Source organism: Zootoca vivipara, chromosome 1 (assembly GCF_963506605.1).
Source record: "Zootoca vivipara chromosome 1, rZooViv1.1, whole genome shotgun sequence".
Classification (NCBI taxonomy): Eukaryota; Metazoa; Chordata; class Lepidosauria; order Squamata; family Lacertidae; genus Zootoca; species Zootoca vivipara.
In genome coordinates, this window is record NC_083276.1 from 30,359,298 (window position 1) to 30,382,858 (window position 23,561).

Below are 23,561 nucleotides of genomic sequence, written 5' to 3' on the forward strand. Positions count from 1 at the left end.
AAGAAGGAAGCCGAGAAGGGGGCGGCGCCCTTGGGAAATCTTCCGCTGCCCCGCAAGGAGGGGGAGCGTCCCATTTCCTTGAAGTAAAAGCGGGGTGTGGGGGGAGGGATAAGATGTAAAGCGGATTGTGGTCCGAGTCCCGCGAGGGCATCGGGCCCAGTGCTGGGTTTCGTCCTAGTTTCTATTTGGGGCTAAGAAGTAAGTTTGGCCCTGAAACCCCGTTCTTCAGATTGCGCCGGACCAAATACGCAGGTTGCAGAAACCCTGAAATATTTGGCATAATCTCGTCTTTCCTCTCCCCCTACCTTCCAGAATATTCTGTTCTGTTCCCCGTCTTTTTCCCTGACGGGACTCAGGTTTACCTCAAGTGCTTGTCTGGGAGAGAGGAGAAAGGGTGATCTTGTGGCCACTTGGCATAGTCAGCGTCTGCCTCGCACATAGTTAACTGCCCTCAAATTTTTGTATGCAGAGTTCCCCTCCTTCCTATTCCTTTCCCACTTTGAATTTATCCTGAAGGGCAAGTTAGGAAGGAAATCAAGGAGCCATGCTTCTTACAGTGCTTTCACATGGGAGTCTCCGTTAACGATTCTAGGAACCATACTGGCTTTAAAGGTTTCCTGGCTGCCCTGTTGTAGCTAGTTTTGATTTATGTTCTTCCACACTGAAATGGTTGTTCTTCATTGATCTGGAGGATGGTGTTCAGTCCTGAATATGCTGCTCTTCCTGAAAGATCCGAGTTGTTGTGAAAGTGTTTATCTTCTTGCTCCGTTTTCTTTTGGATTTTGTTTGTTTTTGATTTTGGTTCCAGTTCTGTCAGTATTGCCCTATATATTAATCCAGTAATAGTCTGTAGAATTCTGAGTTTGTATAGGAGATCTGTACTTTCATGCCTTTTATAAGTGTGAAATGAAATAGTAAATGTTTTAAATTCCCAGTAGGGAATTTAAGCACATCCTATTGGTGAATTTCAAACCATTGTAAATACAGTGTAGCTCAGTGGTTCCCAACAGGTGGTCCGGGGACCCCCAGGGGTCCGCGAGCTATGCCAGAGGGGTCCGCAAGATGCTATTAGAATAAAAAATATATTAAATATATTTCGTATGATAACAGATTTTTTGTTTTGGCCGCTTCCCGCATGAGCAGAGTCTAGCGCAAAACTAGAATTAGATAGAGGCAGTAGTTCTGCTGTATGCCGTTAGGTGGCGCTTTACAAACACTACTGTTTTGCAAAGAGGCAGCGCGCGCATTCTACTAATGCTCACCTCCCCAAGATGCTTTGCGCACGTCGGCTTCATTTGTGCGCTACTGCGCAGGTACCCTGTCTTTTAGGATTAGGAATTAATGGGGGTCCTTGTCACAATAGCGGCTTGATGAGGGGTCCTCGAGAAAATTTTGTTGGGAACCCCTGGTGTAGCTGATTTCACAAGCTGTGGTTAAAAAAAATATGATACAATGATCTTCCAGCTGACCTTTGAATAAGCATTTTGTGGAAACATACATACAGAAGATCTGTATGTACGGGGGTAAATGAACATGGTTCATTGGATTTTTCCCAATTAATTGCTGATTAATTTCTAATCTGATTATTTCAGTATCTTCTGTTGTAGTAGAACAGTTTGGGACTTGCTGGTCAATAGAGGGGGGGAAATGGTTTGCAGGTGTGATGCACTGTAACTACTGATTAGCTGATCCATTTTAAGTGCAAGCCCTTTTGAAGTTATCACCTCATATAATAATGATGTTAGGTGTGTCGCCTTGCCCACCTGTCAAAGTGGGCCCATAGAGGTGGGGAAGTAATGGACTAGTCAGATCCCCACCTGTCTGCCAGAGGTAGGTAATACATTTAGAGAAAAACAGTTTTCCTGATGTGAGATAAGACCATACTGGTAAATTGCTACTCTTATCTAAATGGCTGCTTTTATAATACAAGCTTATACATAATTGCTCAATTAGTCACTAATGCACATATGCCTGTTTCACCATGTACAGTACATGCACTGTAGATAGCACACATCCAGTGAAATAGGAGTGTGTAAATGCATTACATGTGACAAAATGTATAGGGAGTTTCTGCACCTCTACATGGAAGTGACTTCTGTGTAGGGAACACTGATATAAGCAAAACCTCCCTCAATTGCTTACATAATTGCTAGCTATAAACATATGTGCAAGCTGAGAATGCAACTTTTAAAAGGACAGCTCTTTAAGATGTCAAGTGTTATCAGGAGCCTTAAGATTGAAGGGAGTACTGTGTCAGGTAGATGATGTGTCTTGGTAACTATGGATATATGGGCTGTTTCACCTTTATCTATTTTTGAAGTATTTAGCTTTAATGATTTGTGTAACACTTATTTATTCTGGCCTACAAGTGAGTTTTGTGCTACATGAACCAAAATAAAGCTCTCCTTTGTCTACCTTATTTGATATGAAATGGGATTTAGGGAGGAAGATGAACTCATGGATAGTGGAAACAGTATAACTTGTTAATGGAAGATTGGTTTGGAATAATTCATTTTGATTTTAAAAATAATCCTTATTTACATTTAGCATCTGTAACAGTTTTTTATAGCATGCAAGAAGAAAAAATGCTAGGCATGTTTATTTTTTAAAATTGTTCTTATTAAAGATCTTGGGTTACAAAAGTACATGCGGTTTCTCTGCTTTCAGTTCATACAGTACTTTCTATAGATCATTCATATTTGATGTGAGACACTAATGTTATAGACAGTATAAAGTTGGGGGGAAAGAGAGGTGGGGAGGGAGAGAAGAGGGGTAGTGAACTTTAATTCTTTATAGTATAGGTGCTGTAAGGCTTTTGTGTCAGCGTCACGTGGGTAGGTTTTAATGCTAGTAATGTTTATGAAAGGTGGGATTTGGTGGGGCAGTGTAACCTGAGAACATGACAGAGACCTGGTTTTTGTTCTTTGTACTGATATAGGCAGCACTTACCTGAGAGTAAATCCCATTTAACTCGATGCTTCAAGGGAAGGTATAGTACCACTGTATTCTGCTCTGGTCATACCTCACCTGGAGTACTGTGTCCAGTTCTGGGCACCACAGTTCAAGAAGGATTCTGACAAGCTGGAACGTGTCCAGAAGAGGGCAACCAAAATGGTCAAAGGCCTGGAAATGATGCCTTATGACGAATGGCTTAGGGAGCTGGGTATGTTTAGCCTGGAGAAGAGAAGGTTAAGGGGTGATATGATAGCCATGTTCAAATATATAAAAGGATGTCATATAGAGGAGGGAGAAAGGTTGTTTTCTGCTGCTCCAGAGAAGCGGACATGGAGCAATGGATTCAAACTACAAGAAAGAAGATTCCACCTAAACATTAGGAAGAACTTCCTGACAGTAAGAGCTGTTCGGCAGTGGAATTTGCTACCAAGGAGTGTGGTGGACTCTCCTTCTTTGGAGGTCTTTAAGCAGAGGTTTGACAGGCATATGTCAATAATGCTTTGATGGTGTTTCCTGCTTGGCAGGGGGTTGGACTGGATGGCCCTTGTGGTCTCTTCCAACTCTATGATTCTATGATTCCTTTTGAATAGATATGCATAGGATTGCATTGTTAACTGCATTCTGGATTATAAATTTACATGTGGTGGGAATGCAGGTTTGTGCTAGCTGAGCCTGCTAAGTGGCAAACATTGCTGCTTGCTTGTGGTCTGTGTGTAAATTATTTCAATGTGACAGAACATTTCCCCTCAGATTATTCTGTAGCACTGCACATGGGGAATAAAAAGTTGCTATAGTTTGATGTGGAAGGGGAGTGGGTACCACTGCAGGATTCTAAATATAGAAATTGTGATAGCAGTTTACAGGAAATAAAACTTCCCAAGTGGATTGCTCAGTTGGTAGAGCATGAGACTCTTAATATCAGGGTCATGAGTTTGAGCCCCACATTGGGTGAAAGCTTCCTGCATTATGGGGGGTGGGGGTGGGTTGGAATAGAGATCCTCATGGCCTCTTCCAACTCTACAATTCTATGATTCTATAAGTTTAAATAGTCATATTAGAATGATGGGCTTCAGCTCTAGTAGTATTTCAGAAGCCATATTTATTTGTGCAAGCTGAGGCTGAATATAATTTGGACATTGTTTTCTGTATTTTTGATGTTTTCAGTTAGCTCTGAAAGCAAGCGTGTTGATTAACAGTGCAGTATCCAGAGGAGAAGACAGCACCCTGCTACCCTTAGCACAGAAGACATGGGTATTCAATAAAAAGTGACTTCTGCAGTCATTCACTGCAATACTATCCCTCCCTGTACTTTGAATGGCCTAGTACTACTTTAACTATTCTAAACAACAGTCTTTGCATGCAAATGATTTTCCTAGAGTCTAGTATGGCATAGGGCTTTCAAAGTATTTGGATTTATAAATGGGTTTTATCATTCATGTTATCTTGGGATCAAGGCAAAATCAGAAGGTTATAGAGGATCTGTAAAATAGCCCTTTTGAAGAAAGGGTATCTAAAACAAATGCCTTCTGAATGATTTATTCATTCCTCTGGTCATTACCTACTTGTTCTAAGCAGTCTGATGATCCAGATTAGCTCTCCAGTCTAATAATTAATGTCATTGTATCCTGGGAACGGGCTAAATAAGTAAAGCAGCTTGCACCTCTGTGCCCTAAGTGTGTTTGATGGCTGCTCCCAGTTGATGTGCTGCACAGGAGAATGTGTCACCTCTTTTTGCTCTCTTTTATCTGTCTAGCTGGCATCTTGCCTGTCATTTCATATAAAGCAAATGAATCAGAGTTAAATTTACTAACAGAGTGAAACTGCCTTTCAGGCAAGGAGAATTCTGAAATAGGGCACCTAAGAACAGTGACGAAGTGCTGAGTTATCACTAACCTCCAAAGATTAGAAGGAATATTGCCAAGTTTCAGGTCAAAATTTATCCAGAAATATCTGTCATTTGATCTTGCATGGAGGATGCTAATGGAAGGGCATCTCAGAATGACAGTTTCGTCTCTTTCAGTAGTTACATTTATCACTTCAATGGAGAGAATTCTAAGCCCATATTTTAGTGTTATGGGATATTTTTGGAAATAAAAATGCACACATAACCTTTAATATGGTTCAGTAATGGAGAATTTTGATTGAATTTCCAAGCAGCTCAATAGACAGCTTGTTTTTGAAGATGGACTTGAAGGAGATACCAGTTTCTTTGCCATTGGGGATAACCCTGCCATGGAAATACTTGTTTAGACTATTCTTAAGTTCTCAATTTCTGGAAGGTTTGGAATCATTACTATGAATTGACAATAATATAATCCATATCATGTGAAGAAACTCTTAGACAAGGGTTACCCAAGCAAGTATTTCATTTTTAGTAGGCAGTCCCTAGACTTGATGAAAGATATTGGAGGAGAGGCAACTGCTTCGTCTGCTACTCCTCAATACTGAAATGAAACTTTTTTCACAACCTGGATTAGAACGTAGATGCTAACTAAATTTTCTGACCCCCACTGCAAAACATACAAGTAGAGGAGGTTTCTTGTAAGTAAGAAGGATCTTTGTAAGTAAGAATCAGGCAAATAATAATACAGAGACTGTAGCAAACATGAAATGTAAGGAGTAACAGTTCAGGAGTCAGAGCAGGGCAATAAGTTCATAACTGAATGGAAGCAATGAAGGTGTCCCCACATCTTGCTCATCTTGACTTCCCTGTTCAGCTAGGAAAAGAAGGAATGCTTAGGCAAGTAGGGTTTCCTCAGATATGTTAAAAGGAGGAAACTTGATACATTCGTTAAAAACCAGTGAAGGTGTTGGATACAATTTCCTATCTCAGTAATTTGGAAATGTGTAGCAAACAAAAGACTACTAAAGCTGCAGACCTCTTGGGAGTTGGGGGAAATGGCTAATACTTAACCATGTAAGAGTAGTAGTTGCTTGATAGTTTAAATGTTTTGCAGGCACTGGTAGTGGTGCATTTTCCCCTTTCGCATTTATAGGTTTGTTTTTTTAAAATTCCCTTTATAGTTCTCACTAAAGAATAATTGGATGACGGTCAGTGTTTTGGACGAAACCTAGCATGGCATTTCTGAAAACAATTATTTCTGAGGCCCTCCTTTTGTTTCATTCTGAGTAAGAAGACACACTGTTGTCAATGCTAATGGATATCATTGCTGCTGAGTGTCCCAGGTCCTCCCCTCCCCTGCACTTTGCTGCTGCTGCTTTGCTTTCCAGTGTTGCCACACAGGACTACCACAATCTGATTTTGTGAATGCTGTGCATACAACACATCTGTCCTCTTCCTTTCCCCTCTCTCCAATCCATTATATGTTCAGCTGCATTCTTGTGAAACATTATGGCACATGTACATTTTATATATATATATAAGACATTCCTACATGCACACCATCTTGGGCAAAGCTGCTCTAAGTTTCAGAACATAAAATTGGTATACAGTCATACCTTGGGTTCAGTACGCTGCGGGTTGCGTACTTTTGGCTTGCGTATTCGGCGGACTCAGCGTACTTGCGTACTCAGCGCTTCGCACATGCACTAAAGCGCCACTCGGGTTAAGTACTTTTCGGGGTGCAAACGGCACCCCGGAATGGATTGAGTTCTTAAGCCGAGGTACCACTGTATATATAAACAAGCTCTAGTGCTGTTGAAGTTATATGATATGGTCTATTTACTGATGTCATGCTTGGATTTTGGCTCAGTCAGTTTAAGAACTGAAGTGGTGCTATTGAACTGTTTTCTTGTCCATATTTTAAAAAAATTGATACATGTATTGATTATGTATTTGTCTTTCACTTCAGGTGATCTCCTAGCAAGTTTTTTGAGGGCTGCATAGTGTGACAATGCAGAGTGCCACTACTTGGGATAGTTGCCTAATTGCTGTGTTTGACTCCCGAGCTGTGAACCTGTATTGCAAGTTCCAGGATTATTTGTCTCAATGATGACATTCCCTTCTGTTGCTTTTTTCCTGGTTTCTGCATGCTGAACTAAGTTCCTGATGAATGGACACTCCCCTATTGTCTTTCAGGGCATGGGAGCTGGTGTAAAGGTATGCCCCCTCTCCTTGGCCAATCAGTGGGAAATGGTGGTGAACCTAGCTGTGTGGGCTGTGAACTGCAGCTTAGTAGAACTGCCGGTCAGAAAGGAATAAAGCTCAGTATGACTTTCAGCATACAGTAGTTTATGTGCTACTTCTGTTAACACAATGCTATAAAATATGTTGCTCTAGATGATTGCTGTCTTTTTAAGACTGGACTATTGGGAACAAATTGCTAATGAAAGAATTATGCATTTACAGTAACACTTGTGTGTAGCACAATATGGCCTAGGAGTTGATGTGCCATAAAATTCAATATGCCAACCTATCTGGTACCCTTTCTGTAGAGCTGAGGTGGGTGACAACTGAGGAGACAACCTTTCTGGTGGTGCATGGTGATGACCCATTTATGGAATACTTGTTTCAGAGAGACTTGTCTCAGGTTAAGACCTCTTTATTTGACCAAAATTCTTAATAAAACATGATTCACTGCTAAGTACACTTGTACTTACGGTACTATTTGCTGGGTTTTCTGTTGTTGCTGATTCTGCTTCTGTGCATTTATTCCTTCTGTCTGCTGCTCTGGTATTTCATTTTTATTGTTTAAATTATTCTAAAGTTAATATTGTGAGCTGCTTTGGAAACTTGTTCAAATTTAAAAGTAAGATATGGCTCTGTAAGAAATGGACTTACCTATGTTTGTTTTCTAACCTTCACTGGAAAATTTCGGTGATCTTCAATTTCTGATACTCAAAATAATTGGTTTGTATTACCTTGCTTTGTAATTCTGTGCTGCAGAACAGTTATACATTAATTTTATTTGTTTTTCTTTAAATGGAGGGCAGATTTGAGAAAAAAGGAAGTTTGGTGCATTTTCTTAGGGACCAAACACTTTATTGCGAGATTTAGAGTGAAAGGGATATTGAGCTAAATCTGCTTTCTGTATTCCAGATGCAGCTGTGATCCTCGGCTGTGTCTCTCATTGAAGGGACCTGATGTTTTACGTTATTGGTAAGCAAATAAAGTATTTTTACAAAATCCAGAAGAAGCCTGTAACTTCTTTTAATTCATTCATGTGGACTTCATTGTCTGTTTTGCTAATGCTGTGTTTGTTAACTTACATGCCATTTTCTCCTAGCCTTATCATTGGTCTCGAATCTTCCTCAGTTTCTTTCCTTAGCTTTTGTTGTGGTGACAGCAGTCTTTGAGGCAGACATTTTAATACCTGAGGTAGAACATTAAAATGATACTTCCATGCCATGGGGGTAAAATATAATAAACTATGTGTAATTTACAATTTGTTGTAAAATAAAATAACTACAGTGTATTTTTTTCCTTTCTATAGGTGGGATCACAGTATCTGTGGTAGCTTTCTTTTTCACCATTAAGTTCCTCTTTGAGCTTGCCGCACGTGTAGTCAGCTTCCTCCAGCATGAGGACCGGGAGCGCAGAGGAGAGCGGACAATTTATGACTACGTGCGAGGCAACTACTTGGACCCCCGCTCTTGCAAAGTCTTCTGGGACTGGAAGGACCCCTATGAGGTGGGCCACAGCATGGCCTTCCGAGTACATGTAAGTGAATATTTTCTATTTCCATGAAAACCTGAGGAGTGGATCTAGGTTTCAAGACAAACCTCTTTAGTGATTATGGGACTGTTCCTTGGAGGTTTTGTGCCAGTTTTGTTACTTCGGCTGAACAACTAGAATGCTGGTGGTTATCAACAGCACAGACTAGGCAGTATATTGAGGCTATCTCCTACGTTTTTGCTTTTGCAGTGAGTTTGGGTGAGCTTCTGACTGCTAAGTTTAGACAGGTCAAACCTAGTATTGCTCTTTCCTTCTGGGTTTGTTTATGTTGAATTTGCTTTGTATGCATATTTAAAATTTGGTGGGCACATATCTTGAAGCATGATTGGGCATGATTTTTTTTTTGCAAATGGTGCCAGCATTTATATCAGGGATGTTGTAAGCGCAGAGGGAATAAGCTCTCAGTGATTACTAGTCATGTTGGCTGGTATAATACCTCTATGATCAAAGGCAGCAAATCTGAATACCAGTTACTGGCAACAACAAGAGAAGGCTATTGTGCTCATGTCCCACCTGTAGGCTTTCCACAGGCATCTGGTTGGCCACTCTCGGAAACAGGATGCCAGTTTAGATAAGCCTCTGGTCTGTTCCACAAGGGCTGTTCTTAAGTTCTTCAATAATTACAGTTCCGTTCATTGCCCTAATATTGGGCACTAATTGTGATACGGCATGTTAAGATGCTGTTTTGCATTTACTTTTTAAATCCCCATGCAGTTATTCTATAAGAATGGCCAGCCCTTCCCTGCTCTTCGTCCTGTGGGCCTGCGAGTTCACATCTGCCATGTGGAGCTAGCAATGGATATTCCTGTGACCCAGGAAGTACTTCAGGAGCCCAGTTCCAATGTGGTGAAGGTGGCATTTACTGTGCGGAAGGCTGGGCGCTATGAAATCAGCATAAAACTTGGAGGCTTGAATGTGGCATATAGCCCTTACTACAAAGTATTTCAGCCAGGTAAGGCCTTTTTGGGCCAATAACAAGCCAAGGCATAGAAAGGAAAGCATGTCTTTGTAATACGCCCCTTGTAATATTACATGTGAGTCTAAGCTAGGTGTTGTTCCTTATTTCAGGAATGGTGGTTCCTTCGAAAACCAAAATTGTTTGCCATTTCTCCACTTTGGTGCTGACATGTGGGCAGCCTCACACTCTGCAGATAGTTCCTAGAGATGAGTATAATAATCCTACCAGTAACTCGGTATCACTGATAGATGAGCACAATTACAGCCTCTCAATCCATGAGGTGAGTCCATCTCTGCTCTATCTTCTTTAAGACTGGAATACACTGATATAGTCTAACTTATATTCATTTTGTCTAGCTTGGTCCCCAAGAAGAAGAACCTTCTGATGTTTTGTTTGAAAAGTCTGTGGTGTCTAATCGACAGACTTATCAAGTTTTCCTGAGACTCACCCTACTCCGTAGGGGATGTTTCCGTGCCTGCATCTCCTACCAAAGCCAGCCTATTAGCAATGGGGAGTTCGATATAATTGTTTTAAATGGTAAGTTTAGAAAAATACATTATTTTTACTTCCATGTTAACTCTTTCCCACGATGCTGTTGCCAGCCATTGAAAGTTAATATGTATTTCATTTATTGCATTTGCATTTTGCCTGTCATCCAGCAGTATCAGTCTGACATTTTAGCCTCATAACAAGTGAGGTTTGTATCTTGCAGAGAATGAAAAGAGTATCGTGGAGCGAAATGTTTCTACCTCAGGGGTCAGTATCTATTTTGAGGCCTACCTTTACAACGCTAGTAGCTATGCCAATACCCAGTGGCAACTTCCACCCCTGCATTGGGGTTCCTCTCAGCGCCGACCTTCCACTGCTACTGAAGATGAGGATGAAGACTCTCCTTCTGACAGCCAGACCCCTGAGAAAGTGAAGAAGCCAAAAAAAGTGTATTGCTATGTTTCACCCAAGGTAAGACTAGCTTGTCTATTCCCTAGTTGCACATAATTTATTGCTATTATGTGTGGCTGTGTTATCAATCGGCTTCCAGGAACCATTTCCCTATGGTTGTTGGCCATTTTTACTGTTGTGAGGGACTGTGTATTGTGCTATGAAACAGCTGGTATACTTTTCCAAGAATATATTGGAGACAAAGTTGTTCAGGACTTCTTGGATTCTTGCTCTGCAACCAGAGAACTGACCTGTGGCTACATTTTATGGTGGCTGCTGGGTTGTTAGAAAAAATGGAGTTGACCATTGTTCAAGTTCTTTTTCAGATTCGTTCATTTTTTTAACATGTGACTCTCCGTTGTTTTTGTTCTTTTACTTCAAAGCAATTCTCAGTAAAGGAGTTCTACTTGAAGATCATTCCTTGGCGCCTCTTTACCTTCAGAGTATGTCCTGGCACCAAGGTATGTAGGTGAAATTCCCCAGTGAATAATTGGATTTGTTTTGTGAAAGGTATATTCCGTTTGTCAGCCTAATCACATAAGGTTGAAAACTTTCAGTGTTAGGTTCTTAGATTTGCTTGGGAGCCTGCTGTGGTTTTCTATATTGCATCCTGCAATATAGCTTTCAGGTTCTTTTTTTCTTTGTAATTTCCCCATCTCCCCTAATGAAGCATGTACTGAGGCTCATTCTACAGGAATTGCAATTTATAAAACCTTCATTTCTGTTGTAGGCTTGCCAGCAGCTTTGCTATTAACTGGTTCTGAGCAGATAGAGGGGCAAGGAAATGTGCCCAGTGGGTAGCCTTGCCACATCTGATCAATGTGCTGTGCTTTCTGGTAAATGATTCCCCGCCCTTTCCTGCATTTCTTTGCTGCTAGTTTTCTTACCACGGTCCTGACCCTGTGCACAAACTGCTGACGTTAGTGGTGGATGATGGGATTCAGCCTCCTGTAGAGCTGAGCTGCAAGGAGAGGAACATCTTGGCGGCAACTTTCATTCGATCGCTGCATAAAAATATAGGTAAAGAGAGTCTGGGGCATAAAATTCTGTTGCATGGTATCTAATGCATCACAGCTTGCATAACACATACTACAGAGGACAGCTGCCATTCTATGGTGTAGGCTGAAAACATCTTCATAATGGATTGCATCCTTTTTATGTTGTGTACTTCTTAGCTCAATGTTTGTTTATAAATGTTGAGTAGTTCAGCTTTATTTAGGATATTGTAATTATTATAGAGCAATCAAACACGTTTCCCCTGTTCTTGATAAATTTCAGTCCATTGTTCTCTTCCTGATATCTCTTGAGAAGAGTTCACAGAACTATCTATGTATGTGTTGAGGTTATCCATTCTCTCCCTCCCCCTCCTAACTTCTTTAAATATATTTGTTTAAAAGCACTATTTAACCTCTCCAGCTTGGTCCCAGAATAGGGAGGTTTAAACCCAGAGCCCATGTGTATGTGATAGAGCCAGTGTGTGCACAAGTACAGATATGAGGAAGTACTAGAGACAAGGAAATGTTAATGAGTGCAGTGTTTATGTTCTGTCTCCACAAAATAGTCTTTACAATTTTTTTAAAACTATGATATGTATCCCTTTGTTTCCTCAAATCCTTTGTACTGAATTTTTTTACCCCTTTTGGGATGATAATCTGTCATATTTTATGACATTTCTGAAACGGATATGACCTTGTAAGGCGTTTTGAAGGAAACAGATATGACAATGGGCTTGTTGGTTTCAGGAGGCTCAGAGACCTTTCAGGACAAAGTAAACTTCTTCCAGAGGGAGCTGCGCCAGGTGCACATGAAGAGGCCCCATTCAAAAGTTACTCTAAAAGTCAGCCGCCACAACCTTCTGGAATCGGTGAGTGTGTCTGTGATACAGAAAGCTTGGAGTGTAGCATATTTTTAGAGAAGTTCTGTAGATCATTTCCTTCCTGTTTCATGTTCTTTCACCTTGAGCTGCAGAATGGACTAGAGTGATATGAATTCAGGGTGATAGTTTATTCACACATATTCTTATTTTACATCTTCCTTTAAAATATTTAATTGCCTATGACCAGAGAAGTCTGCGTTAAACCAACTATTAGTCACTTTTAATGTGGCAAAGTCTCAATGAGAAGCGAGGCAGCCCAGGGCAGGAAGCACACAAACCATCAGCTCCTGACAGAACCATCAACAGCCTGAGAGAGATGCTTGGGCAGCTGCTCCCCCACCTCTGCTGGAACTGCTAAAGACCCACATTCCGTGAGGGGACCCAGGCCAGGACTCCCAGTTTGCTGAATGACACTTGTACTTCTACATTTTATATAATGTATTAGTTTTAGTGTTTTAGAATTGTAAACCAGCTTGGGTGCCTTGGCAGAAAGGTGGTACTGTATATAAATCCAAGGAATACATAAATAATAAGTTTGGGGAAGGGGGAGGAGGACGTGAATCCTAGTCTCCTTGTTATGCAAGCTCTTACAACATAATTAGTTTTAGTGTGGCAGACAGATAAAATCAAGGGAATTAAACTTCCAAGGGTGGGGGAAACCAAAACATTTTAAGAGGAAGATGAAGATTATTGTGAGTGTAAACCAGAGGATGTGCTCTCACTGATAAGCAGCAAATGGCTTTAAATCATTTGACTGTCTACTACATCAGAGCCAAGAGTTGCCATAGGCTTTTTTTTTTGTTTTCTGGTTTTGTTGTGGCTATAAATGGAACAGAGATTCTATGGCTTGACATTTCTAGGCGTTTTAAATATTTTGTTCAAAGCAAGCTTAGTCTTGAGGGAGCAGTGCATTAAAATGAGAGTATGTGTCACGAGGGCAAGTCATGAAACACACTTATTTGTGAGCACTTAGGAAATGAGGACGAGAGCTCTTCAAAGATTTATAATTGGGGGGAAACCGCCACTTTCAGTCCCTATAGATCAGTAGTGTGGATCGTTTTCATGTCAGGAGCCACATTACCTTAGATCACAGCAGGTGGGGTCAACACCCAAAGTGGGCAAAACCTTCCTTTTCTTTGTGTTATTCCCCCCATTCAGTTTTTCTCTCACTCTCCTCATCCTCCTCTCCTTATTTCTCCTCTTTTCTGCAAACAACTGTTTGCACTGTCCTTGCACAAAATACTACATATGAAAGGCAATCAGGATTAGTTAATATGGAAATGCTGCTTTCTGTTGTGTGATGAACAAACTGCTCTGTTCTTCTGCTAGCAGCCCTCTGGTCATGGAGCCCTCTCCAGTATAAGAATGTAACAGACTAAAAGTTTGCAAATGAAAAGGAACATGGATTGGTGCCTGAAACTAGTGGTTTCCTACAGCTCCCATAGATCATCCTTCTCTCACTGTAAGCTCCACCTTTACAATGAGATGATAGCAGTGTTCTGCTTGTCATCCCGCAAGAGGGTTGAGGCAATCCCCACGCTAGGCCTCAGCCCTATATAAGAGAAGGAGCGTCTCCACCCCATTGTTCAACCCCAACTCTGAAATCCAGCACCGAGGGCCTTCTGGGGGTTCCCACACTGCGATAAGTGATGCTACAGGGAACCAGGCAGAGAGCCTTCTCAGTAGTGGCACCCACCCTGTGGAATGCCCTCCTATCAGATGTTAAGGAGATGAGTAATTATATAACATTTAGCAGCCCTGTATAGGGAAGCTTTTTAAGGTTTAAGGTTTTATTATATTTTTTTATGTTCTGTAAGCCACTCAGAGTTGCTGGGGCAACCCAATCAGATGGGCAGGGTACAAATAAGTATTTATTTTTCTGTTTGCATATATATATATATAGAGGCCAAACCATAAACCCAACGTGGCCAAGAGGTAGAAACCTTGGACTGGCTTTTCTATACTAATATCTCAATCCTAAGTATATTTACTTGAAAGTCCCACTGCTCAAAAGGAAAGTGTGTAGGATTACAGCCTACGATTTGGAAGGAGTAAAGACTTATTCTCAGATTAGCAGATGCCATAAAGCAAATAAAGGCTATATAAACTATAATTAAGAGGGATATAGGTCCATTAGTGATTTTGACTGTAAACAAGACAAAATATTTATACAGCATGAATGTGTATGCTCATTTTTGTATGTGGTAGATATATATACACACACATTAGAAATAAAAACAGAATGCAAAATGACACGATAAACTGACATGCAAAAATGCTACTGAGAAGAATTTGGGAGTTGCGTCTGAGTACCAAAGAAGTGACCCTACAGAGGCAATGGTAAGTGGTATTTTAAGCCAACTCTAGAAGATAAACTCTGGAGGGGGATGAGTATTAAATAATACTACTATTCTCCACTGAAGAGCAGTATCTACAGATGAGAGAAGGCAGCAGAAATAAGTATTGGAGAATTGCCTGTTCCTGAAAATGGTATCTTGTGTTAGCCTCTTGGTTGCAAACATCAGTTTATACTGTGTTTTCCTTACGTTCCTAGTCACTGAGGGCAACAAGGAATTTTTCTGTTTCTGACTGGAGCAAAAACTTTGAAGTGATTTTCCAGGATGAAGAAGGTGAGTTAACCTGTAATTGCATTATTGCTGCCCAAAAAAAAGAGTTTGGTTTTCTACTACTAGCAACCATTTTTTCCTGAAGTTTCCATAATATCTCACTAGCATCTATAGATTTATTCCCGAATCACCTTCATACTGACTATATAGTAAAGCTAAGTGAAAACGCTATTGCACTTAAGTTCTGCTTGCAAGCTGCCCATGGCCACTGTAAGAACAGGATACTGAGCTAGATGGGTCTTTGGCCTGGTCAGATTTTGTGAATCCCAATCCAGCTAATTTACATTACATCCTTTTATTATCTTGTCTGAATATAAGAAGCCTGGTGTGCTAGAAGGAGATAAAAATCATGCTGCATATAAATAGTATACAGTACTCCCTCTAAAGTATGTATGGTAGTATGGTACTCCCTCTAAAGTGAAGAGTTTTTTTCTTGAGAGGTGTGTTTTAGAAGGCATAGGATTACCTCAAGATCTAATTGGTCTCTGATTTGTTCTGTCTTGTACTAGCCTTGGACTGGGGAGGTCCCCGCAGAGAGTGGTTTGAATTGATCTGTAAAGCTTTATTTGACACTACCAATCAACTTTTTACCCGCTTCAGTGACAACAACCAAGCTCTGGTTGGTATTTTCCCGTCATTCATTGGTGTAAATAGGAAGCATTGCAGCTGTTCATGTTTTCTGTTGAGAATTCACATTCCTTTTCAGGCTTTTTCTAGTTTGTCCTGTAAGCAGAAAGAGAATTGGTTTGCCTCTTTCATGGGGGTACTAAAAGGCAAACTTAAATTGGAAGATGAATTGTCATGAGTTGTACAGATAAATTCTATGGCAGGTATGAGAACTGCAATCTGTAATTTAATTTCCTAAGTAATTTTTTTCTAAAATATAGAAAGTAACACTGTTTCTTTGCAAACTATATATGGCATGCTTGTGTACTGGCATGCCTGTTTCAGTGCTGTTGAGAATACACTCAGAAAAACAATCTTTAAAGGATATGAAGATCTTTGACCACAGGGTACAACAAGAAGAGTACATGGGGCTTTTTCAGGTGTTAAATCTAATTCTAAATTAGAGCTAATTCTAAGCTGTAGTAATTGCTGCAGTAACTGTGAGCTGCCTTGTTTGTAGGTACATCCCAACCCCAACCGGTCACCTTTTCTGCGGCTGAAAGTGTATGAATTCGCAGGGCGCTTGGTTGGAAAGTGCCTCTATGAGTCATCTTTGGGAGGGGCTTACAAGCAGCTGGTGAGAGCTCGTTTCACCCGGTCTTTTTTGGCTCAAATCATAGGATTGCGGATGCATTATAAGGTAACATTGCCTGTGGGTTTTGCTCTGCTTTTGGGTATAAAAGCAGAGACCAAGCACGATTCCACAGCACAAACTAAATTTATTTTTTGTCCTTCTCCTTCTTTATCTACTTCCCATTCTGTTTTTTTCCTCTTAGTATTTTGAGACAGATGACCCAGAGTTCTATAAATCTAAAGTCTGTTTCATCCTGAATAATGATGTGAGTGAGATGGAGCTAGTCTTTGCTGAGGAAAAATACAGCAGATCAGGACAACTTGAGAAGGTAAGAGCCATTGGTTAGGATGGTGCATTTTGAAATCCTTTTATCCACAATGGGGAAAGGAGCAGTGTCTCAATAGGAGGGGAAAGATGTGAAGGGTTCGTCATTGTGTAGATTTATAAAGTAGATAGGACTCCACTCATAAATTCTCTCATGCCTTGTTTTCAGGAGGTTGAGCTGGTAACAGGTGGTGCTCAAATGCCAGTTACAAATGAGAATAAAATTTTCTACCTGAATCTGCTTGCACAGTACAGACTGGCGAATCAGGTTAGAGAGGAGGTGGAACACTTCTTGAAAGGTAATGTGGTGTATGGTCTGCACTTTTTTTAAAATTAATGTTCAAACTTAATATAACTTACATTAAACAAGGCACAACAAATTGTGCTTTGTTGATGCCCTTGCCTGGTTGGCATGATTTTTATCTATTCTGATCTCATCTTCTAGGTCTCAATGAACTGGTCCCTGAAAACCTCCTTGCTATTTTTGATGAAAATGAACTTGAGGTAAACTAAGATATTTGCTGTCTTTGATACTGTTACACCTTCCTCAGATGAATGTGAGATAGCTGGGGGTAAGGAAGGGTGGGGAACCACCATTCACAAGCATTCCCCGTATGGATATACCGTGTTTCCCCTTTTTTAATACGTAGTCAAAAAGTAAGGCATGGCAGGGTTTTTAATTGTTTGAGAAATGTAAGTCATACCCCGAAAATAAGCCATACTTCCACGGCGTGCGGAGCAAGACCACAGAGCACCCCAGCCAACTAGCGGGACCCAGCACGGCGGCCGCAACAGGAGGAGGAAGCCAGCAGGACCCAGCTCCTGCAATGCAGGCCGTGGCAGGAGGAGGAAGCCTGCCAGGTCGGGTTGGCGCTCGGAAGCGGCGGCGGCTGCAGCACTGACAAAGCGCAAAGCAGCACCTCTCTCTCTCTCTCTCTCTCTCTCTCTCTCTCTCTCTCTCTCTCTCTCTCTCTCTGGGTGTCAGTCTCTTTCTCTCTGTGTGTGCGTGCGTGCATCTCTGTCTGTCTCTCTCTCTCTGTCTCTCTGTCTCTCCCCCCCCCCGTGCGTCTTTCTCTCCCGCCCTGTGTGCGCGTCCGTCTCTCTCTGTTTGTGATCGCGTCTCTCCCCCCCCCCCCCGACAGAGAAAAGGTGCCGCGCAGGTTCCTCTTCGGCTCGTCATTCAGCTGCCCCGGCCTCCTCGCCGAGACCTGACGCCGCTCCTCTCCCCCTCCTTCCCTTTCCCCCCTCCCTTCTCTTCCTTCCGTCGGTCCGTCAGTTGGGGTTGTGCGCGCCAGAGGCGCAGGCCCTAGCCTCGTCCCCCTCGCGCTTCCCTCACTAGCGTCTTGGAGCGGGACGGGTCCCGGCCTCCCTCCCATTCCCCGGCCAGCATGAGAGAGCCCGGGGAGCAGCCTCTATTCCTCCGCGCGCGCACACACCCGGCCGCCGCTGCCTTTGAAGCCATGGCGGCGAGCGCCAAGCCGAAGCAGGAGGAGAAGCACCTAAAACTGCTGAGGGAGATGGGCAGCTTCGTGTATACCTCCTGCTCTGGCATCCTACGAGGTTTAAATCCACCTCACAGAGTGAAGCCCCCCCCCCTGTGCACGTCTGTCTCCTAGGCAGGTGGGCATCCAGCCTCTGCTTAGAAGCCTCCAAGGAAGGAGAGCCCTTGACTCAGGATGGGGAGGAGGGGAAATGGAGAGAATAGAAGAGGCAGAAAATGCACGCGGAAGAGAGCGCCAAGCGTCCTGAGCCAGTGGGACCCAGTTGTACCGGCACTTAAAAAAAAAAAAAAGACACCCCCTGAAAATAAGCCACCGTGTGTTTTTTTGAGGGGAAAAAGTTGTAAGACGGTGTCTTAAAAAAGGGGAAACACGGTAGTAACATACATAATTTTAACCATACCAATTTTTATGAGGCTTTCCATATAACCTAGATAAACGTTTACCCAGCACAAAATATATGTTCACTCAAAAGTTACCGTAGTTTCTACTGGTCTGCTGGGCAATTTCAAGTGCCTTCCCAATCCAGTTGAACCTCTGCTTTTCCCTTCCTCTGCCTTGTAATAATAAAGCAACAATTGCCTGATTCTATGACCCCAGCACTGAAAAGTCTCCTATCCAACCCTGCAGGTTAAACAACACTCTAGTGCTCTAGTTCAGATTGATTATTTCTCACTCTGTACCTTACCTGCTATTCCCTACAGTATATGCCACGCCTGAGATATAATGTCATTAGACTTCTTCTTTTTCCAGAACTTTGCATACTGTAATAGTTAACAAGGGTAATTTGGACACATGTTTAAGTTACCGAGTCCCCAATGCTGCATTAGAGCAGAAAGTTTTAAAACCTAGAAGGAGTGATAACTCTAGGTTTTAATTCTGAGCATCAAAGATACAAAGCTGACTATGTTAATTGAATGGTACCTAGTTTAAAGGAAAAAACACAACTGTACTCTGACTGTGAAACTTTATTTTCTTCCAGTTGCTGATGTGTGGTACTGGAGACATCAGTGTCTGTGATTTCAAAGCACATGCTGTAGTAGTAGGAGGTTCTTGGCACTTCCGAGAGAAGGTAGGAAAGATTAATTGCCTGCTCTACCAGACTGGATTGGTTGTACTTTGTGATTATGTATGTGTTCATGAGGAAATAATACTTTGTTTTCCTTTGGTTGGCTTTTAGCACATCATGAAATACATGCATCTTTTATGCTTTCTCAGTTAAGGGCAATGCTTCCTTTGGGCCAGACCTTTAAGTTACTTAGCAACAGCAAACATTTGTGCACTCCTGTAATTTTATTACATAACATTTTTGCTGTTGTTATAAAAAGGTCCCAGAGAAACATCAAAAGTAGCAGTGGAGCTTAAAGTGAAATATTGCTTTGGGAGGTGTGATTATGGTAAAGGTAAAGGGACCCCTGACCATTAGGTCCAGTCGTGACCGACTCTGGGGTTGTGGCGCTCATCTCGCATTATTGGCCGAGGGAGCTGGCGTACAGCTTGACAAAGCTGCTTCTGGTGAACCAGAGCAGCACACGGAAACGCCGTTTACCTTCCTGCTGGAGCGGTACCTATTTATCTACTTGCACTCTGAGGTGCTTTCAAACTGCTAGGTTGGCAGGAGCTGGGACCGAGCAACGGGAGCTCACCCCGTTGCAGGGATTCAAACCGCCGACCTTCTGATCAGCAAGCCCTAGGCTCTGTGGTTTAATCCACAGCACCACCTGCGGTGATTATGGTAGCATACATTAATTCATTTTCTGGCCTGTCCTCACAACTGGGTGATTTGCAAGAAATTTAGTAGGTTTTTTCCCCTTCACTGTCCTTGTTTCCCATACCTCTTGCTGTGTCTTCCAGGTTATGCGGTGGTTTTGGACAGTGGTCTCCAGTTTCACACAAGAAGAACTGGCCAGGCTGTTGCAGTTCACCACTGGTTCTTCTCAGCTGCCTCCTGGAGGATTTGCTGCACTTTGCCCATCTTTCCAGATCATTGCAGCTCCGACGCACAGTACACTGCCAACAGCCCATACTTGGTGAGTCTTTGTGTCATCTGCAGCAAGCTTTGTATGGATCATGAGCAGCTGTCCATTGATCTTGCCCATGCTGAATTTTGAGATAATTTTCAATGCCATATAACTGCTCAAGTGGGTTACCCTTGCCTATGAAATGCTGAAAGCATTATGTGTACATGTCTCATGCTATGTACTAGTTTTGTTCTTTCTTTCAGTTTTAACCAGCTGTGCCTCCCCACTTACGACTCCTATGAAGAGGTGCACAAGATGCTGCAGCTGGCCATCAGCGAGGGCTGTGAGGGTTTTGGCATGCTCTGACTCCCACAGGAGGAGTCCATCTCGCTTCCTTAATTCTTCAGGGCATTGCCCAGCCCCACTTCACTAGTCCAGTCTCATGCCCAGCCTAAGGGCAATGGAGAACGGAGCAGAGGCACCACACAAACAGAAATGTCAATCTGCAATGTCACATGGAGGCCTCTCCATGTCTGAAGTACATTATTGGGAGCACATATTGCCCCTTCCCCTTTCCAGTATGGTACATGAAATGGAGTGGAGTTCTTCTCTCGGGGTGACATGGTACTTGCATTTCACAGGACTTGTCTGGTTTTCCGAAGGAAGAAAGCTCATAAGCAAGAGTTCTAATTTGGTACAGGAGGAGATTTGTAACTTACAATATTCCAGTTGCTTTGGGGATGAATGGACCACTATGGAGCTCTAAATCCCCAGATTATGGGAAGCCTTAATACTTTTCCATGCCTTTGCCCAAGTTTTCACGCAAGTTAATCCCCTTTCCACTTGGATGTTACTGGAAGGCATAAAATCACCCCCACCTTGCTTTTTTATTTTCTTAGCCACTTTCCCCTGGATGCTGCCAGCACTTGTTCTTGCAGAAGAGGGAAGGCAGCATTTATGTCATTGGATCACTAGTGCTGATACTGACAGTGACCTTTTTCTACCTCTACCAAGAGCTGGCAACAGGATATTATTTCTGCAGTGGCAGCAGCTTCTGTTGCCTTTGCCACGGAACTGGAAGAAACTTATTTTCCTCCCATCCCTATTTCTGACCATGGTCATGAACTTTGGCAGGAACTCATTTTCCCTACCATCCAACTAATTTCCCTTCCTCAGAGGATGGATGGATGTATCTATTTGAGGTCTGATGCATATGCTAGCACTGACCTTTTGGGGTACTTAGAATGTGGTGGTGGTAGGCCAAGAGGCAGCTATGATTGTATGCATCAAACATACATTTGTATGCAGGTAGAGTGAGGTGATCAGTATTGGATTGGGCCCAGTAGCTCATTCTCTCTCTTATTCTACACAGACAGGCGTCTACCTCTCCCACATGACAGCCAGAGTCTTCTCTAGCATGCTTCGGGCAGAGAATTGTTAAATAAGGTATTGTTACCTGTGTTCCCCCCCCATAACCTATTTTTTGTGTTCTGAGCATTCCATGAAATTTGGAGTGGGGGGTGGTTAAACTGTGGGTGCTTGTCCAGGCAGTAATGAAGTGGGTCTGCAAGGCAACACATTGCACTACCCACACTTCAGACTACATGAGGAAGCCAATATGAGCTGTCATGTACAACTGATCTCTTAATTCTGAACATGTCCTTTCCACTGCTCCCATTCCTTGGCAATGAAGGAGTGGGAATTCAGGGATCCCTGCTAGCAGCCTAGCCATTTTTTTTGTCAACAAAGCCAAAATGTGATTGGATTGTGAACTGAATATTTTGTTGGCACCTGAAGTACATTTCTCCTGGTCAGGAGAGAGATGTTGGTGGCTGTAACTAAATGGGAGGAGCCTACAATATGACTGCTTGGATTGAGGGAGTCCCCACCCCCAGACTAGACTCTTAATTGGATGTCTCATAAGAACAAACATAGGAAAAATACAATTTATAGTTGTGCCAGCATTTTTAGTCCAATCATTCTGCCATAGATTGGGGCTATATCCTTCTTCAGATGACACATTTTGCTATTATTATTTTTAGATAGATGTACCCGCCCCCCAACATAAACGGAATCATTCGCAGATCAGAGGGGAAAAGACAATTTGCAAACTTGCTTAAGTAGAAGTTCAAGCCATTTTTTTGCCAAAAATGTTAGAACTCTGAGTATTGGGACAACTCAGGAATCCCTTCCTTTTGGGGCATTTTTAGAGACCACCACTGTATTTTCCTTCATGGCAGGCATATTCCCCCTCCTTTAAGCAGTTGCTCTTTTTAAAAGCATGTACATGCCATCTTATTGCACTAAGGGCGGCTTCTGTAATCAGTGCAGTTAGGGCTCCTGAATGCCTTTTGACGCTACCCACTCCTCTCCCCAGGGACCAAAAGGAGGTTATGCTGTGCAGCTCAGCCAGTTGATGGTTGTAGGGTGCTGCTTGGTGCTGTTCCAGTCCTTTGTCTTGTTCCCTGGTCTATTGGAGGCTTTTCCAGCCATGGCTCAAGGTTGGTTCTGCTACATCTTCCTCAGGAATCCCCTCCTTTCTTCTTTAGAGCTCAGCTGTTTTTATACTGAGGACTGAGTGGCTGGATATTCAGCAGACATCCTCTGCTTGAAACCACTCACCTAATAAAATGTATTTGGCACTTCTTGCCTCTTTGCAGATGCGAAGGATTTTCTTTTTACACAAGCACAGTCAGAGCAGTGGTGGATGCTGCTAGTTCTTAGCTAATAATGCACTTGTGTGTTTTCTCCTACTCTTGCCCCCATCATCAGCAGGTCCATTCTTCCCAACGCTTTATAATTTCAGTGCACAGGCTCTGATTTTCCTAAATCTTACTTGTTCTTTCCTAACCTTGTGTGTTGCCCTGATTCCCGTGCGAAGACATGGTACGGGCTGTGCTCCAGCCATCTATACTGTGTGTATGCGTGACTTCTGAGGAGGTTTGTTTCTTTTCATTGGCCCTAATTTGTTCCATCTCCTGTTAAGTGCATTGGTTTCTAGGATAGCGGTTGTGCTCATGGTACAGTCTCAAGTAGATCTCTTTCACCTGGAGCTGCTGTGGATGCCAGAGGACTTGGCCTGCATCTGAGAACTTATCTTGCATGTTTTAGAAACCAAGACCTATTACTTTAGTTTGGCCAAGGCCTGTTTCCAGATAGCCAGCTCCAAAAGGAATTAAGCAAGATTATGTAATCCTCTAATAGATTATTCTGTAAATAGTTTGTACAATAAATAAAATATTTAAAACTTGGTGTGCTTGTCATATATAATGAAAATTGCTTTTGTAGTGTTTTCCATGCAAGGCTGCTCTGAATAGTTTCCATCCCATTTCTTAAGACAATTTTATTGCTGACATTTTGGCATCAACTCTGTTGTAGTGCAAAGTATGACTTCAAATTACTCACAAAGTTTCACAAAGAATGTAACCAACAGTGGTGCTTGAATGTTTGAAGCCCACTCCCAAAATAATTTTGCTGAGGCACTTGCCAGAACTTGGGTAGGATTGAAGTGAAAAGCTGGCTTCACAAAATAAATTGGGATTATCCT

The 23,561-nt window shown here is 42.2% G+C and overlaps 1 protein-coding gene across 4 annotated transcripts; it reads left to right on the top strand.

The window, feature by feature from the left end:
• The first annotated feature begins 6 nt into the window (after positions 1–6).
• Positions 7–23,264, top strand: AREL1 (apoptosis resistant E3 ubiquitin protein ligase 1). Of its 4 annotated transcripts, none has more exons than XM_060272664.1 (20): positions 7–198; positions 6,768–7,015; positions 7,955–8,014; positions 8,349–8,575; positions 9,305–9,542; positions 9,659–9,828; positions 9,905–10,085; positions 10,261–10,508; positions 10,871–10,948; positions 11,366–11,507; positions 12,230–12,351; positions 14,918–14,993; positions 15,500–15,609; positions 16,117–16,296; positions 16,433–16,558; positions 16,724–16,853; positions 17,000–17,058; positions 19,036–19,125; positions 19,908–20,083; positions 20,278–23,264. In XM_060272664.1, the coding sequence occupies exons 3-20, from the start codon at positions 7,999–8,001 to the stop codon at positions 20,378–20,380; spliced, it is 2,472 nt and encodes an 823-aa protein (XP_060128647.1). In that variant the 5' UTR covers positions 7–198; positions 6,768–7,015; positions 7,955–7,998; the 3' UTR covers positions 20,381–23,264. The 4 variants fall into 4 exon arrangements, with proteins under 4 accessions (XP_060128647.1, XP_060128657.1, XP_060128650.1 ...); XM_060272674.1 differs by lacking the exon at positions 7–198 and adding an exon at positions 7,351–7,445 and having other exon boundaries at positions 3,281–7,015; XM_060272667.1 differs by lacking the exon at positions 7–198 and having other exon boundaries at positions 3,281–7,445.
• Positions 23,265–23,561: the final 297 nt, after the last annotated feature.